The 13,116-nt window shown below is 58.2% G+C and overlaps 2 protein-coding genes across 3 annotated transcripts; both read left to right on the top strand.

Annotated features, from left to right (window-relative positions):
• The first annotated feature begins 1,951 nt into the window (after positions 1–1,951).
• On the top strand, positions 1,952–6,714 carry LOC134498428 (FH2 domain-containing protein 1-like). Of its 2 annotated transcripts, XR_010068036.1 has the most exons (5): positions 1,952–2,268; positions 2,352–2,626; positions 2,901–2,971; positions 3,794–3,901; positions 6,582–6,714. XR_010068036.1 is itself a non-coding variant. In XM_063304504.1 (3 exons), exons 1-3 carry the CDS (start codon positions 2,882–2,884, stop codon positions 6,654–6,656), a joined length of 273 nt encoding a protein of 90 aa, XP_063160574.1. In that variant the 5' UTR covers positions 2,862–2,881; the 3' UTR covers positions 6,657–6,714. The 2 variants fall into 2 exon arrangements, 1 of the variants encoding a protein (XP_063160574.1); XM_063304504.1 differs by lacking the exons at positions 1,952–2,268; positions 2,352–2,626 and having other exon boundaries at positions 2,862–2,971.
• A 46-nt stretch (positions 6,715–6,760) lies between these two features.
• Positions 6,761–7,874, top strand: LOC134498640 (uncharacterized). Its single transcript, XM_063304797.1, has 3 exons — positions 6,761–7,192; positions 7,358–7,633; positions 7,716–7,874. The coding sequence occupies exons 1-3, from the start codon at positions 6,761–6,763 to the stop codon at positions 7,872–7,874; spliced, it is 867 nt and encodes a 288-aa protein (XP_063160867.1).
• Positions 7,875–13,116: the final 5,242 nt, after the last annotated feature.

The raw sequence follows: 13,116 nt of genomic DNA, 5'->3' as shown, positions 1-13,116 counted from the left end.
GAGTCCAGCGCGTCCGCAGCAGCTGTCTCTTCCGACGGCCGTTCCCTGCCCGGGATCGCTGAGCGGCCGCCACGGGGCCCAAGGCAGAGCGAGCGCGGGGACTCACGCGGGCCGGCGGCTCAGTCTCCCCGGGCCAGGGGCTGCAGCGGAGGTGCAACGTCGGGGAGGGGGGAGGGGAGGCGCTGGCCTCTTTTCTCGCGGGTCTTTAAAGGCCGAATTCGAGGGCGACCTTCGCACGACGGCTTAATCTGGTTGCCGAAGCAACCGATGTTTCTCGATTTGAGTTCTTTAAGCATCCAAACGGGCCGGGTTTGGATGTTCACGCCCCCCCCCCGGAAAAAAACAGAAGTGGGTCAGCACTAACAAAGCTTTGAAGGATACTAGGAAATCTTCCCTAGTTCAGCACGTTGGGCGAATAGCCCCCTGGGTCCCCGGCCTCCAAAGAACCGTGAAAGAGCCTTGGCTGACTTGACCGGTGGCTGAGATGCTCCCGTGCGGCCTTGTCCTTTTGGGCGCCTCGGGGGAGGCCCCTCTCTCTTTTCCTTCTGCGCTTTAATTGTGGTCTGTCTTTAGGCAGCTCAAGGTAATTTGCATAGGGGTTGCTCTCTTTCCTTTATTCTCAGAACAATTTTGCAAGGTAGAGCACCCTGAGCCATGGAGGCTCACCCAGAGCTTTCAGGGGAATCAATCTTCAGCTTCCTGCCTGAGTGTGGAATGTTAATTGAAGGCTCGCTCCATGGATAGTTTTTTCAAGAGCTGCCCAGGCATAACTCTGGAAAACGTTTGCTTCGAATCTCACTGAAGGGTTGGCCTCGGGGAGACGTTTCCAATCGCTGGGCTCACATAACCTGGTCGGCTGGTTGTCCAAAGACCTCGTGGCTGCATTCACACAACGTGCTTAGTGTAGTTCTCTTGTGGCTGGTGTGCCCCAGCCTGTACAGTGATGCTAATTCAGGAACCAGGCTAGGTGCAGAGTGCAAAACCAGCGCATGGTTTTCTCACAGGATCCTGGGTACAGCAGTCGCTTGCTTCCAAGGGAATCAGGGATGTAAGACCTAGTGATTGCGTTGCTTAGAAGGCTCATGTTTCTGGGTGGAAAGAGCTTAGTGGCCTTACATCAAGCTGGAGAGCAGGAACCAGTGGGGTCCCATAGGGATCTGTCTTGGCATTGCTGTTGTTCACCAGTTTTATTTATTGACCTGGGTAGCAGACTTAGGCCTTTTTATCAGATGTGCAGATGAGACAGAATTGGGACCTCTGGCCAGCACCCAGGAGGACAGAAGGAGGTTGCAGTTTAACCTGGCCAGGTTGGAGGCTGGACCGAGGGGAACAAAAAGCCCCCCCCCCCAGGCCAAATGTGAAGCGTTGGAGGGCAACAAGAGCCCACCGGAGTCAGACAGCCAATAAGTTTAAATAAATAAATAACGGAGACCAGCAGGCATGGGGCGGTCCTCTTTCAGTCCCTGCTGCGGGGTGCTTTTAACAAGGGTGTGGGTTGGCATGCCTCTTGCCTCTCTGGGTGCAGGGAGAGTTGGCAGCTGTGCCCTGGATGGTGCCCTCTGGGGGGGTTTACTGTCTGTGTGTATTAAACCAGCAAATCGCTGGAGATGGGCAGCCTAGCAAGTTGATTAATAAATTAGAAGGATGAAGCTCCAGGATATCGGTTGTGGGAGAAAGAACCCACTGAGTATCAGACAGAATAGCAGCAGCTGGACAGTGAAGCCAGTGAGTGGCCCAGAGAGGAGAGGGAGGGCTCCCCCCTACTTCAGCCGCATGATGCAGCTGAGCAGGGCCCTGGGCCGCTCCTGCCCACCATGAGGTGCCGGGAAGGAAGGGTGTCTGAGGGCAACAGGAGAGGCAGAAGTCAGGAGTCGCAGCTGGAGGGTGGCGGTGGAGGGGCCGTGCTACCAAGCTGTGGCCAGAATATATTGGATACTCCAGTTCCTGGTTCTCTTCCCTCTCCTAATCAAACGTCTGTCTGTAAAAAGTTACCCCTGGTGGGTGTTTACTCCTGCCTTTTAGGTCTCCCTTTTGGATGCCAAGAAAATCCTGAACCTGGGGATCTTCCTCAAGCAGTTTAAGAGGTGAGGGGGGAGGGCCCCCAGGCTTTGGTGTGGGACAGCCTGCAACGCCCACGCCAGCTGAGGAAGCTCTCCCCTCCCTAGGCCGGTGCAGGAAATTGTGGCTGACATCCGTAACGGGGCGGGAGTCCTTTACGGGGCGGAGAAGCTGCTGGAGCTCTTCAAGATGCTTCCCGACATGAAGGAGGTGATTGTGGGGCTGCCAGGGGGTGCGGCGAGGGGATCTGGTGCACCTGGCCCCACTCATGGGTTGCTATTTCTCATGGGAAGGTGGAGAAGCTGGAGGCCTTCCGGGGTGACCGGAGCCATCTCTCAGAGGCCGAGGTCTTTGCGCTGCTGCTCATCCAAGTGCCCAGGTGAGGGGCTGGGTGTGGGGGGTGTGGCTTGGGGGTGCCACTAGGCAGAGGAGAGCCCATCCCACCTGCCCCTCTTCTTGCCATCCAGTTATTCCCGGCGCCTGGAGCTCCTTGTGCTGAAGCTGCAGCTGTTCCCCCAGCTCGGTGCCCTGCAGTCGGCCATCCGGGTCCTGACAGAGGCGGCATTAGGTGTGCGGGGCAGCGGGGAGGCAATGAGGCACTGACTCTCTTTCCCCTTTCCCATCTTTTACTGGGAGGCACAGCTGGGAGGGGCCGTGTGTCCCGGGGGACCAAGCTGGGGCTCTTCATCTTGACAGAGGGGAGGATCCGGCTGGCTTTCCTGCAGAGGATGTTGCTTCTTCCTTGCGAGAGAGTTGAGGATGTGGCCCGTCATGCAGGGGCCAGATGCCAGCCGGGTAGAGCCACCACCTTGTTGTTCAGCCTATGCCTCCCTTTCCCCCAGAGTTGCTGGGCTGCGAAGAGCTGCATGACCTCATTCGGCTGGTACTGAAGATGGGGAACTACATGAATGAGGTACCTCTGCAGGGGCTGGGGTCTGCTTGGGAAAAGGACACCTTGGAGCCTCCCCTGCAGCCAAGGGCCCCGTGTGGTCACTGCTGGTTGCCCTTCACCTGGGGGTGCACTGGACTCAGGTGGGATCCCTGCTCCTGTACACACACACTGCTCCCCTGCAGGGAGGGGGCATCTGGGTGGGCCAGCCATCACCCCAACACTTCCCGGTTGGTTTAGCTGATCTGGGACCCAAGGCCCCTCCCTCCACACTCCATATGCATCCCTCCTGAAGCCATGGGCTTGGGAAGCAGAGCAAGCCTTGCTGCCGGATTCTGCTGCTACTGGCTCAGCCCCTGCAGACTGCGGCCCGCCTGCTAAGGGCCTGCCAGCCTCCCCCCACCTCCGAAGAGTGAGGTTGCCCTGGGCTATGCAAGTCTTTGGTGGCAAGAGGGGGTGGCTCGCAAGTGTGGCCCGCACAGGAGTCTGGCTGCATCACTTTCATGTGGATGTTTATTTTTCATGGAAAACTCAGATCATAGTTGTGCGTCAGGCATTTAGTGTAAAAATGTATTAGGGAACAAAATCAAAGTACATATTGGATGCATAAAACAGAACAAGAGGGAGAAAACTGTTTGATCAATCTCAACATTTTATTGTGAAATTGGAATGATCTCAGTGTTTGAGAGTTTATTACAACGCTTCCTACGCTCAAGGAAATGAATGAGCATTCATATACATTTTAATTAAAGTGGATAAGGTGTTAGCATGATACTTCACTGGATTCTTAGCACATAGGTAATGTATTTTTATCGACCCCAAAATGTGCTTTTCTAACCCCTGGAGGGAGGCTACGCTGGGTCTGCGTTCGGCTTCCACATGTCATCCTTGCTGAGGTTGGTGGACACAAAGGGCAACCAGCCTGGCACGGACCTCCTGCATTTTGTGGCCTTGGTGAGTCTCTTGAGCTGGGGGGAAGGGAAGGGAGGGGGCCTTAGCCATGGAAATATAATCTGAAATATAACCTAAATGGAGAAGCATTGGAACACAATGGGAAACCGTGGAGGGGGGGAAAGGAAAAACACCTCCTCCGTGGGCAAAGCTCTGCTGTCCCCCATTTTCCAACACACGGCTGCCTTGATGAGCAGCTGCTATGCTCTTGGGAGGGGGGTGCATGCTCAGCCCTCGCAGCCTGGGAAAGACATGGGCCTGCTGAAGGTTGTCCAACGGCTTTGGCCCTGTGACTGGCCCAGCCAGCCGGTGAAGCCGCCCCTCAAAGCCCTCACGTCTGTGTCACCAAGGCCCAGAGTTTGCCGAGCCCCTCCAGTGAATTGCAGCCATATGTAGTAGGAGGGCTGGGCTGGCTGGGCTGGGCTGGGCTGGGCTGGGCTGGGCTGTGGGTCTCCCTCAGCAGTGTGTTCTGGGGAGTCCAGGCTGTTCCCTGTCTTGGTATCACCTGGCAGTTTCTGGCCTCTGCGGTTGATCCCCTTGGCCTGGCCATCCCCCAGCTGAAAGTGGACCTGAGCCACAGTGCTGAACTCCCTGATCAGCACAGGAATCCAGTCAAAGTTCCCAGAGAGTGGGCCATCCAGCGTCCGCTCAAGCACATCCTGCGAAGGGGAGCCGTCAGTTTGACAGTCGACCAGCTGGGCACGCTGAGAAATTTCCCCCAACATTCAGTCCGAGTGGGTCTTCCTGTCAGACTCGTTTTCTTTGTGATTTTCTTGTAGAACAGACGAGCCTTCTTTGGGGGAGGCCTGGCCCAGCCATGTCTCTGCCTGGTTTCTCTCCCCAGGCCAGGTTCTCCCTCTGGTCAGCTCTGTGCCCTCCAGCAGGGCCAGGACAGATGTCTCAGCAAACGGGAGTGTCGAGGGGGCAAAGCAGCTTTGCGCTGGGTCTTCTGGGTGTGTGCACAGAGCAGAAGGCTGAGAGAACAGGGCTTAGGGCTTACTGCTGTGGGGCACGAACTGCTCTGTTGGGTGGCCCATGTCAGAACTGTAAGGTGCAGCTTTGGTCTGGGCCTGGAGGGGAGAGTGGAAAAGTCAGGGAAATCAATGGCAGGAGGGGGAAGGAGGGGCTGGTGGGGCAGGGGGGCAGGCTCAGCAGGACCACAGCTTCCCAGCGCCCATCATCCTGGCTGCAGGGCTGCATCCCTCTCTGCATTCCGCACGCTGGGCACTCGACACAGGGAGTTGCTACAGCCCCTTTAACTACGTCCCTTCTCATTTCAAAGCACCTGCCCTGCGGGAGCCTTCTCGAGGTGCTCCGCCAGCGGGGACAATATGGGAGAACTGGGAATTGTTCTGGGTCTGGCCAGGCAGAAGGGTAGATTCTAGGTGGAGGCCGCTTTGCCGCCAATCTCCCTCTTCTTGTTTGTGTTGTGCAGGCATTGTTATGTGCTGCCATAAAAAGCAAAGGAGAGTAAGTCTATTAGTCTTAAAGGGACAGATGTAGACACACGTGAGCGTACGTACATCCAGCTAGCCTAACACGCTGAAGGGCTGCCTTTTCTCAAGATGCTTGCATGGATAGTCGAGCCTCATGTCGAAAGGCCCCACTAAAAGTGTTTCCGTGGCCCTGAAAGCTTGTCCCGTGTGTGACCCGGAGGGCCTCACCTGTTTGCCTGCTTGTGCATCTGCAGGTTCTCCAGGTTGGCCTCTGGGGCCAATCTCATCCTGGCGGGCCTCTGCATGGGGCAGGGGGGTGGGCAAAGAGTGGGGTTGGTGGGTCGTGGCCTGCAGAGCAGCTTTGGGGGGGTGAAGAGGAGCGATCTCCACGCAAAGGAGCCCACGCCCCTGGCCATGTACTTCCAGAGGAAGGAAACTCCCTGTCTGGCCAATGCTGCCTGGCTTGGCACAGCAGCTGAAAGGCAGCCCCGCGGACCGCTTGTCCCCTGCGTCTTTCAGCTGAAATGATGTGGAAAGGCGCCCCAGAACCTGCCATCTTCAGCAGGGCCCCAGAATGAGTTGGGAACCTTCACCTTGAGGAGGAGCCAATGAGCGATGCAAAAGCCATGGAAAGCAGGCACCCCATTCTTCAGGATAGGGTTTTTCAGGCCGTTTGGGGAACTTGGTGGGGTTCCATGAGAGACCGGAGTGAGGGGGATCACTCAAATGCACCCCCAGCCATATTTTTTAAGGTTCACTGGAAAGGGTAGGTCCCATTCTGGCAATTTTTTACAATGACGGGGCCCATGGCCTGGAGAACGTTTGAAAATCCCTGCCCTATGATGCCAAATGATGGGCTGCAATGACTGGAAGGATGATTCTGCTGGGACAGAAAACCTTCCTAGCAGAACAAGGGCCTTTGGTGGAAGCTTGACGGAGGTCCGTCCAGGGGCTGTAATCAGGATTCTGCCTGAGCGGGGTTAGGCCTTGGGGCCTCGGGTCTTGCCCTGGCCAATGGACCGGAACGTGAGCTGCCCCGTGCCTCCACGCAGGGAACATGTGGAGGGCTGCAACTAGGGTCTGTGTCACCCAGGGGAAACATGGATTCCACGTCCATTTTTGCACCCCCCCAGCGCTCATTTTGGCTCCCCCCCCCAGCATGGCGCCTGGGGCACATGGCCCACTGCCCGCCCCCCGCCCCCAGTTCCAGCCCTGAACACACGGCCACCCTTTTGTCTCCTCTTCAGCAGGCTGAGAGGAAGGACCCCAGCCTTCTGCACTTTCCCTGCAAACTCCAGCATGTGGCATCTGCCTCACGGTAAGGAAGGCAGCAGAGGGAGACTCCCAGGGTGGTGGGAAGAGCAGGCCGGGGTGGTAGGGCTCCTCCACTCTGGGGAACAGAGTCCGGACTTGCAGGGTGGAGGAGATGGGTGAGGCTGGCTCGCCGCCCCATCCCCGCTGTCTTCAGCAGCCTGGGTGGGGCTTCGTGGCGGCTGGTGGTGTGTGTGTGTGGGGGGGGGTTACTGCTGCTGTCAGCCTGAAGGCATGCCCATGGCTGCTCTCACTGACCCTTTACAGGATTGATGACCAGGAGGTGGCGGCAGAATTGCAGAGCTTGGAGCAGCGTCTCTTGCGAGCCCAAGGGGACCTAGAGGGCCTGGACTTGGAGGCCCAGATGGGGCCCTTCTTGCAGATGGCAGAGGTGGAACTGAGGGCAGTGAAAGCTGCTTGGCAGGGCCTCTGTCAGACAGCAGCCACGCTCTCTGACTTCCTCTGCGAAGACCTGGAGACCTTTAGCTTGCCTGAGTGCTGCGGCATCTTCCATGCCTTCAGGGAGCGTTTCCTCGCTGCCGTTGAGGTATGTCCACGCATCCTTCTGCCCCCCACCGCCTTGCTGTGGCGGTGGCTGGGTCTCCCCGCTGCCAAGAGAACACGGTTTCACGGAGGCCTCCTGAAAGGCCGGGGAGGTCTTCAGCCGGCGCCTCTCTCTGGGAGGGCCTTGCAACTGGTCTGCCCCCCACAGGAGAACCGGGCCCGGGAGGCGGCCATGCGTCGGAAGCAGCAGCGACGGCAGCAGGAGCAGGCGAAGCAGAAGCGGCACTCCATCGCCACCTGCTCCTTCCGGGACCCCGGGCTGCAGGATGTTGAGCTGGACCTCCTCTCCCACTGGGCTTCCACCTCTGGGCGCCGCAGCCGGCCCCCACGGGGTCCCCGCCCCTCTGCAGGCAGCCCCCAAGAGCGGGAGAGACCCTTGCATCTCAGCCACATGCCACGCTGGCCCCTTGCCCTGAGCTCCCTGGCAAGAACCCCGGGTGCTTTGGCCAGGGCCTCAAGGCCTTGCTGACCTCCCCCCCAGCTGCGCCTCCCCACTCCCACCCCAGGGCCCCCTCCCCCCCGGTGGCTTCCGCCTGCCTGCCCTCTTCCATGCCAAAAGGCCGGTGGGGCCGGCGTCCCCCACCTCCAAAGAGGCCTGTGGTCTGGTGGGGTTCTTGTGCTGCCTGAGTGTTGGGGAGAGGCCACGGAGCCCCTCCCCATCCTAAGGCTCAGTCCCTGGTCCAGGAAAAGGAGCTGCTGCCGCTGTGCCTCCCCCCCCAGCCGCTCCCTTTGGGTCCAGATGGGTGTGGGCTGTTTTAACCCTCTTTGCTCCTGTTTCTCTTCCCTGTCTTGACTAGTGTTAATTTACCACTCTGTTGACTCAATAAACTGTTTTGGAATGTCCTGCTTGGCGTGACCTGAGCCACAGCGCATTTGCCCTGGAGTGGGGGCCCCGGCTGCCCTGTGCTTGGCAGGTGTGTCCAAAGCCCATCTCCCCAGGCAGAGGAGGTTCTCCATGCCTTGTGTTGCCCTCAGCTCATCCTGCCCACCCTCACTAGAGGTCCTGCCCTGGAGGAGCATCTCTCCACTTCCCCCCTTTTTTCCTCACACGCTCCCTGAAAGGTCCGCAGCCTCTTGGTCAAGCTTTCCTGACAACTGACCTTCCAGATGCCCGGCATTCACCCTCCTTGGCCAGGAGCTGTGAAAGCCAAAGCACCTTCTCTTCTCGCGTTCCTCCCAATCCTCCAGCCCATCAACACAGGAGCTGCCCCAAAGCTGTTTCCTTAAGCACACTTTAAAATGGGGGGGCTGCTCTGGGCTGGGGCTGAAGGACCCCATCACTGACCACGGAGAAGCACTGGCTTATTTTCATGGACATTCCTGCATCAAGAAAGAAAAACTGGTTAATGACAAGAAGGTGCCTGTCTTGCCCTGGACAGGGAAAAGTGGTCTGTTCTTGACAGGAACGAGCAACATCTCCCCCCATCATGGCTGTTCTCTGGCTTTCAATCTGCCCCAAAGGCGGCAGAAAGTCCTCCCCTAGAAGGCTGCAGGGAGCCCCAAGGGAGGTCTGCAGAACTGCCTGCCCCCCGCCCGATGGGGATAGCACGTGCCCTCCGTGAGAGCAGCTCTGAGCTGGGGACCCGCCGAGGGAGTCGTGGTGGCCGGGAGGATGAAAGGCAGCGACGGGACAGGACGGGCGCCCAAGACCCCCCAGCCAGGCGCCTTCTGCAGCGAGAGGCAATGGAGCGGGGGGGGGGGGCTCCGGCCCCCACGAACCTCAGCTCGGCCGACGCGAGGCGACGGCTGAGAGGGCGGCAGCGCCGGCCCGCCGGAACAGGTGAAGCGCGCTGCCAGGGCAGGGCGCAGTCCAGCCGGCGACCGGGCCTTCCGCCGCACCTTTGCTCAGCCCGGGAGGAGCGCCTTGGCCTTTGCTCCCCTCGGTGGGCCCGTGCCCGGGAAGCGAGCCGGCGGCGGGGGCTGGCCTTGGCAGGGCGGCCTCTTCCGGGCTGGCATCCCGAGGACGGGAGGGAGGGAGGGAGGCGGTGCCGGCACTGCTCGCTGGCCGCGGCGGAGACCTCTGCAGGTGAGTCGTCTCGGAACGCGGCGCGGGGCTGCGCGGCGATCGGCCCCTGCTCGTGAGGACCAGTGACGGGCAGGCGGGCGGACACTGGCGCGATCCTGCCTGGGGTGTCCCGGCTGGATCGTTCCGGAGCCCCGGAGGGGAGAGAGGCCGCCGGTCTCCTCGGGCGCTCGTCGGCAGGTGTAGACACCCGTCCGTCCGCGCGCCCTCCTTTTCACTAGAGGCGCTGCTGCCGACGGAGAACTCTCGCCAGGCAGCCGTCCCGGTCCCTGCGGGGCGCCTCGGCGGCGCTTCTTAAGCCGGGGGTCCTGGAGCAGCAGGACCAGGCGGAGCCTCCAGCCGCGGCGCCCGGGCGTTGGCCTTCTCGGCGCCCGGGCGCGGGGGAAGAAGACGCAGCCCGCCGTGCGAGCGGCACCAGTCAGACCGCATTCCCGCCCGGAGGCGGGCGCCTCCGCCCGGCTGCCTCGCCTACTGCCCTTTCGGAGCGCTGCCTGCAGAGAGCGCCTCCCGGCTGGGGATTAGTATTCTGGCCCGCGGGCAGGGCACCCGGCCGGGGTTGCAGCAGTCCGAGGGGCCGGAGGTTTCCGTCCTTCTGTCGTCGCTGCCGTCTAACGGCTGCTCGGATTTCTGCAGTCCGGCTGTGGGCCTCCTGCTTAGAGTAATCCAAATCCTGCGAAATGGGATGTCCCACGGCCAAGCCTTATCCTTGCCTCCGGATGCGGAACGAGGTTCTTGCATCGACCGGTGGGACGATGCTTCGGCGTCAGGGACCCCCCACTCCCTCCCCACAACATTGCAATCGGAAAGATCGCAAGTGGGGCGGAGAAAGTTGCATGAGCCTGGCATTAAGTCTTGCCCCACCTGAGCCTTCCTGTGACCCCTGATTGATTTAATTATGTGCCCTCAAGTTGTTTTCGACTCCTAGCGACCATATAGATAGATTTTTCTCCATGACAATCTGTCCCTAACCTGGTCTTCCGAGTCTCCCAATGGTGCCCCCATCGCCACTGTAACTGAGTCCCTCCACCTTGCTGCTGGTCGTCCTCCTCTTCTCTTTCTCTCCACCTTTCCCAGCAGCAGAGCTGGGTCTTTGCACCATGTGTCCAAAGTAGGATAATCCAAGCCTGCTCCCTTGTGCCTCGAGGGAGAACTCTGGCCTGATGTGTTCGATGAGCCATCGGTTTGTTTCCTGGGCTGTCCAAGGTGTTCTCAGGAGCCTTCTCCAACACCAAAGTTCAAAGGCACCAGTACTCTTCCTCTCCTGCTTCTTCAAAGTCCAACTTTCGCTTCCACAGGGGGTCACAGGGGGTGCCATGGCTTGCACAATTTAGATCTTCGTAGGCAGAGACCCATCATGGCATTTGAATCTTTTTTCCAAGGTCTTCATGGCTACCCTACCAAGTGCTAGTCTGTGGTGTATTTCTTGACTACTGGTTCCTTTACTGTTGATGGTTGATCCTATGAGGCAGAAGCTTTCCAGCACTTCAGATATCTTCCTTGACCCCCTGACGAGTCCCAATTTCCCTCTCAGCCCCACTGCCCCTGAGTAAGGCAGCTGGAAATCGAAACAGGCCCCAGCTTCAAAGGGCATGGACCATTGGTGGTGGGGTCTGGGGACAGAAGTGGGTGTGATCAGAGGTGTGATTTGGAGCTCTTGGGCTGAGCACCCCCCCTTCCTTTCAGACCCCCCACCCTTCCCTTCCTGTTTTGGGCACCAGCTTTCCAGGCTTCCAATGAGGGGAGAAGTTTCATTATTTGGGCAGAAAGAGTTTGCATCAGTGCTCTTGTTCTATAACAGTATTCTGAAAGGACCCGATCACCAGACCCTCATTCCATTCTTCCATCTGGGGAATAAGAAAAGGGGGTTTGCTTTGGGTTTGCTTTTCCTCTTGTTTCCTTGTGGGGTGTTTGTGGGAGGGAATGTTAAAGTATTATGAAAAGTATCTTTATGTTAGATACGAGAGTTCCTCTTTTCCCCCTTGGGCTGTCCAACAAATAAGGGGGGAGTTTTCCCTCTGGAGTGCCAGGAGAGAGGGTGGGGTGCAATTCCTTTGCCCTTAAGGTCAAGTCTCCGCCTGGCAAGCCATGCTGCTTCCCCGCCATTTCTGAGACAGGAGCACAGAAGTAATGGCTGCTGCTTCCCTTTTCTCAGGTGTTTTCTCAACTTCCCAGCTTGGCTGTTGCCTGCAAGCAGGTGGGATCAGGATCTGGAGATACTCTCCAACTCATTCAGATTGTTGGTCTTGCCAGATCCCCTTGATCTAAGGAAGTCCCAGCAGTTTTAAAAGGCTTCTTCATTGGACCAGGGCTGCAGGACATGCCCTGCTCTTTCAGGGGAATCGGCCGGGTGGGGGGAGGGCGGCAAGGGAAGCTGGCCAGTGACCAAAGGCTAACATCTTCCAGCACCTGCACAGGCCACCTGAGGTTGCCTCACAATCCCAGGTAGCCAAGGACTATGGTGGTGAAAGCTGACTCGGTCCCCGGAGCACACCTTTCCGGGGGCAGGGGGAAGGAGGGTAAGCTTGGAGGGCAGGAGAAACAGGTTATTTTATGGTCCAGGAAGGGTCCGCCTGCCAGCCTCAGGCTGTTTAAATCTTGGCGGGGTGGGGGGAGGATGTGCTCAAGGGGCTTGCCAGGGCGTTCTGGCATGCATGGCCCAGAGTGACTGATTCAAAGTAGTGTAACTTAGTTGTAAATAAAGAATAATGATGAGTAAATCCATCATCCACAAGGAATGGGAAAGAACGTGACTGGACAGCCCAAACATGCTGATGTTTAGAAGTCCAGCTCCTGTTTTCCTACCAGCGATGCCCAGGGTCAGGGGTGCCACCTGGAGCTCCAGGACAGGCTTGTGGTCACCTGTTCCAGAGAACGCTGGCCCTAAAGAGAGCAAACGAAGCTCCCAGCCTGGGCGTAGAGCAGGTGTGCTCTCGGGTCCACGGGCACCACGTTGGGGAAGGAGGGGGCCAAGTAGCTCTCCTCTCTGATCCTCCTCCAGCACCTCTAGGTCTCCGCTCAGAAGGACAGCACCCCCTAGTGGTCATTGGGCGCTGACACAACCTCTGAATTTTACCTTCTTCCAAGGGAGAAATGGGGCAGGGGAAGGGAGGGGGAAATTCACCTGCCCTCGAGTTCTGCCTGTTTTTTATGGGCCCTGCACACACCACACACAAAAGAACAGGTGGAGCTTCATCATACCATCACGGCCACCATCTTGACTTTTTTGACCATTCCTTGCAGACACCCCCATCCCTACACAACACGCCTGTCTTCCTGCCTGTCGGTCTGGGCACCGCGGTTGGCTTCCCAGAAGCCTGGCAAGAAGAATGTTCCAGAGAGCTTTTGGGGAGATTAGGGATTACTAATTTTATATTATTTTAGTGTTTATGTCTTCGCTGGATTTCAGCGCTTTAGCCTGTTAAACACCAGAAGTCTCTCGCAGGATTCAGGGACTCAAAACGCCTTTGCTGAATCAGAGGGAGCAGCTGCCCTGGGTGTCCTCCTCTGCCCTCCGTTTCCCAGCTTGGCCTCTCTGGGTGTGCTGGGTGGGACTGTACCAGGGATCAGGGCAAGGCCTGGGTCATGTTCACCTGGATTTTCCACACCTGCCCTAGGGATCATCCAATGGGAAACTGACCCTTTTCGCGGCAACTGCCCCGAGGTTTGAATGTCCCATGCTTGGCTTGGCTCCTTTGCTTAAGAGGGGTTTGGGCCACAGACAACTGTAACATTTTACAGGAAGCCCCAGGGGTGAATTTGATGTCAGAACCAACTAGGAAAGCTATAGCCCCTTCAAGACTTTAAAACATCCCCTGGTTTGCAGGGCTTTTTTCTGGAGCTTGGACCCCAGTAGGCAGCAGAAACCTTGGCTGATCTCAAAAAAG

This window comes from Candoia aspera, chromosome 5, assembly GCF_035149785.1.
Source record: "Candoia aspera isolate rCanAsp1 chromosome 5, rCanAsp1.hap2, whole genome shotgun sequence".
NCBI lineage: Eukaryota > Metazoa > Chordata > Lepidosauria > Squamata > Boidae > Candoia > Candoia aspera.
This window is presented reverse-complemented; position numbering and strand designations above follow the sequence as displayed.

Excerpts from the sequence above, each read along its gene's own strand:
- LOC134498428 (XM_063304504.1), top strand. The coding sequence starts at position 2,882 with ATGCCTCCCTTTCCCCCAGAGTTGCTGGGCTGCGAAGAGCTGCATGAC. Across the intron at positions 2,972-3,793 it reads TGGGGAACTACATGAATGAG|GGAGGCTACGCTGGGTCTGC; the intron begins GTACCTCTGCAG and ends TAACCCCTGGAG. Across the intron at positions 3,902-6,581 it reads TCCTGCATTTTGTGGCCTTG|CAGGCTGAGAGGAAGGACCC; the intron begins GTGAGTCTCTTG and ends TCTCCTCTTCAG.
- LOC134498640 (XM_063304797.1), top strand. The coding sequence starts at position 6,761 with ATGGGTGAGGCTGGCTCGCCGCCCCATCCCCGCTGTCTTCAGCAGCCT. Across the intron at positions 7,193-7,357 it reads GTTTCCTCGCTGCCGTTGAG|GAGAACCGGGCCCGGGAGGC; the intron begins GTATGTCCACGC and ends TGCCCCCCACAG. Across the intron at positions 7,634-7,715 it reads CCCTTGCCCTGAGCTCCCTG|GGCCCCCTCCCCCCCGGTGG; the intron begins GCAAGAACCCCG and ends CTCCCACCCCAG.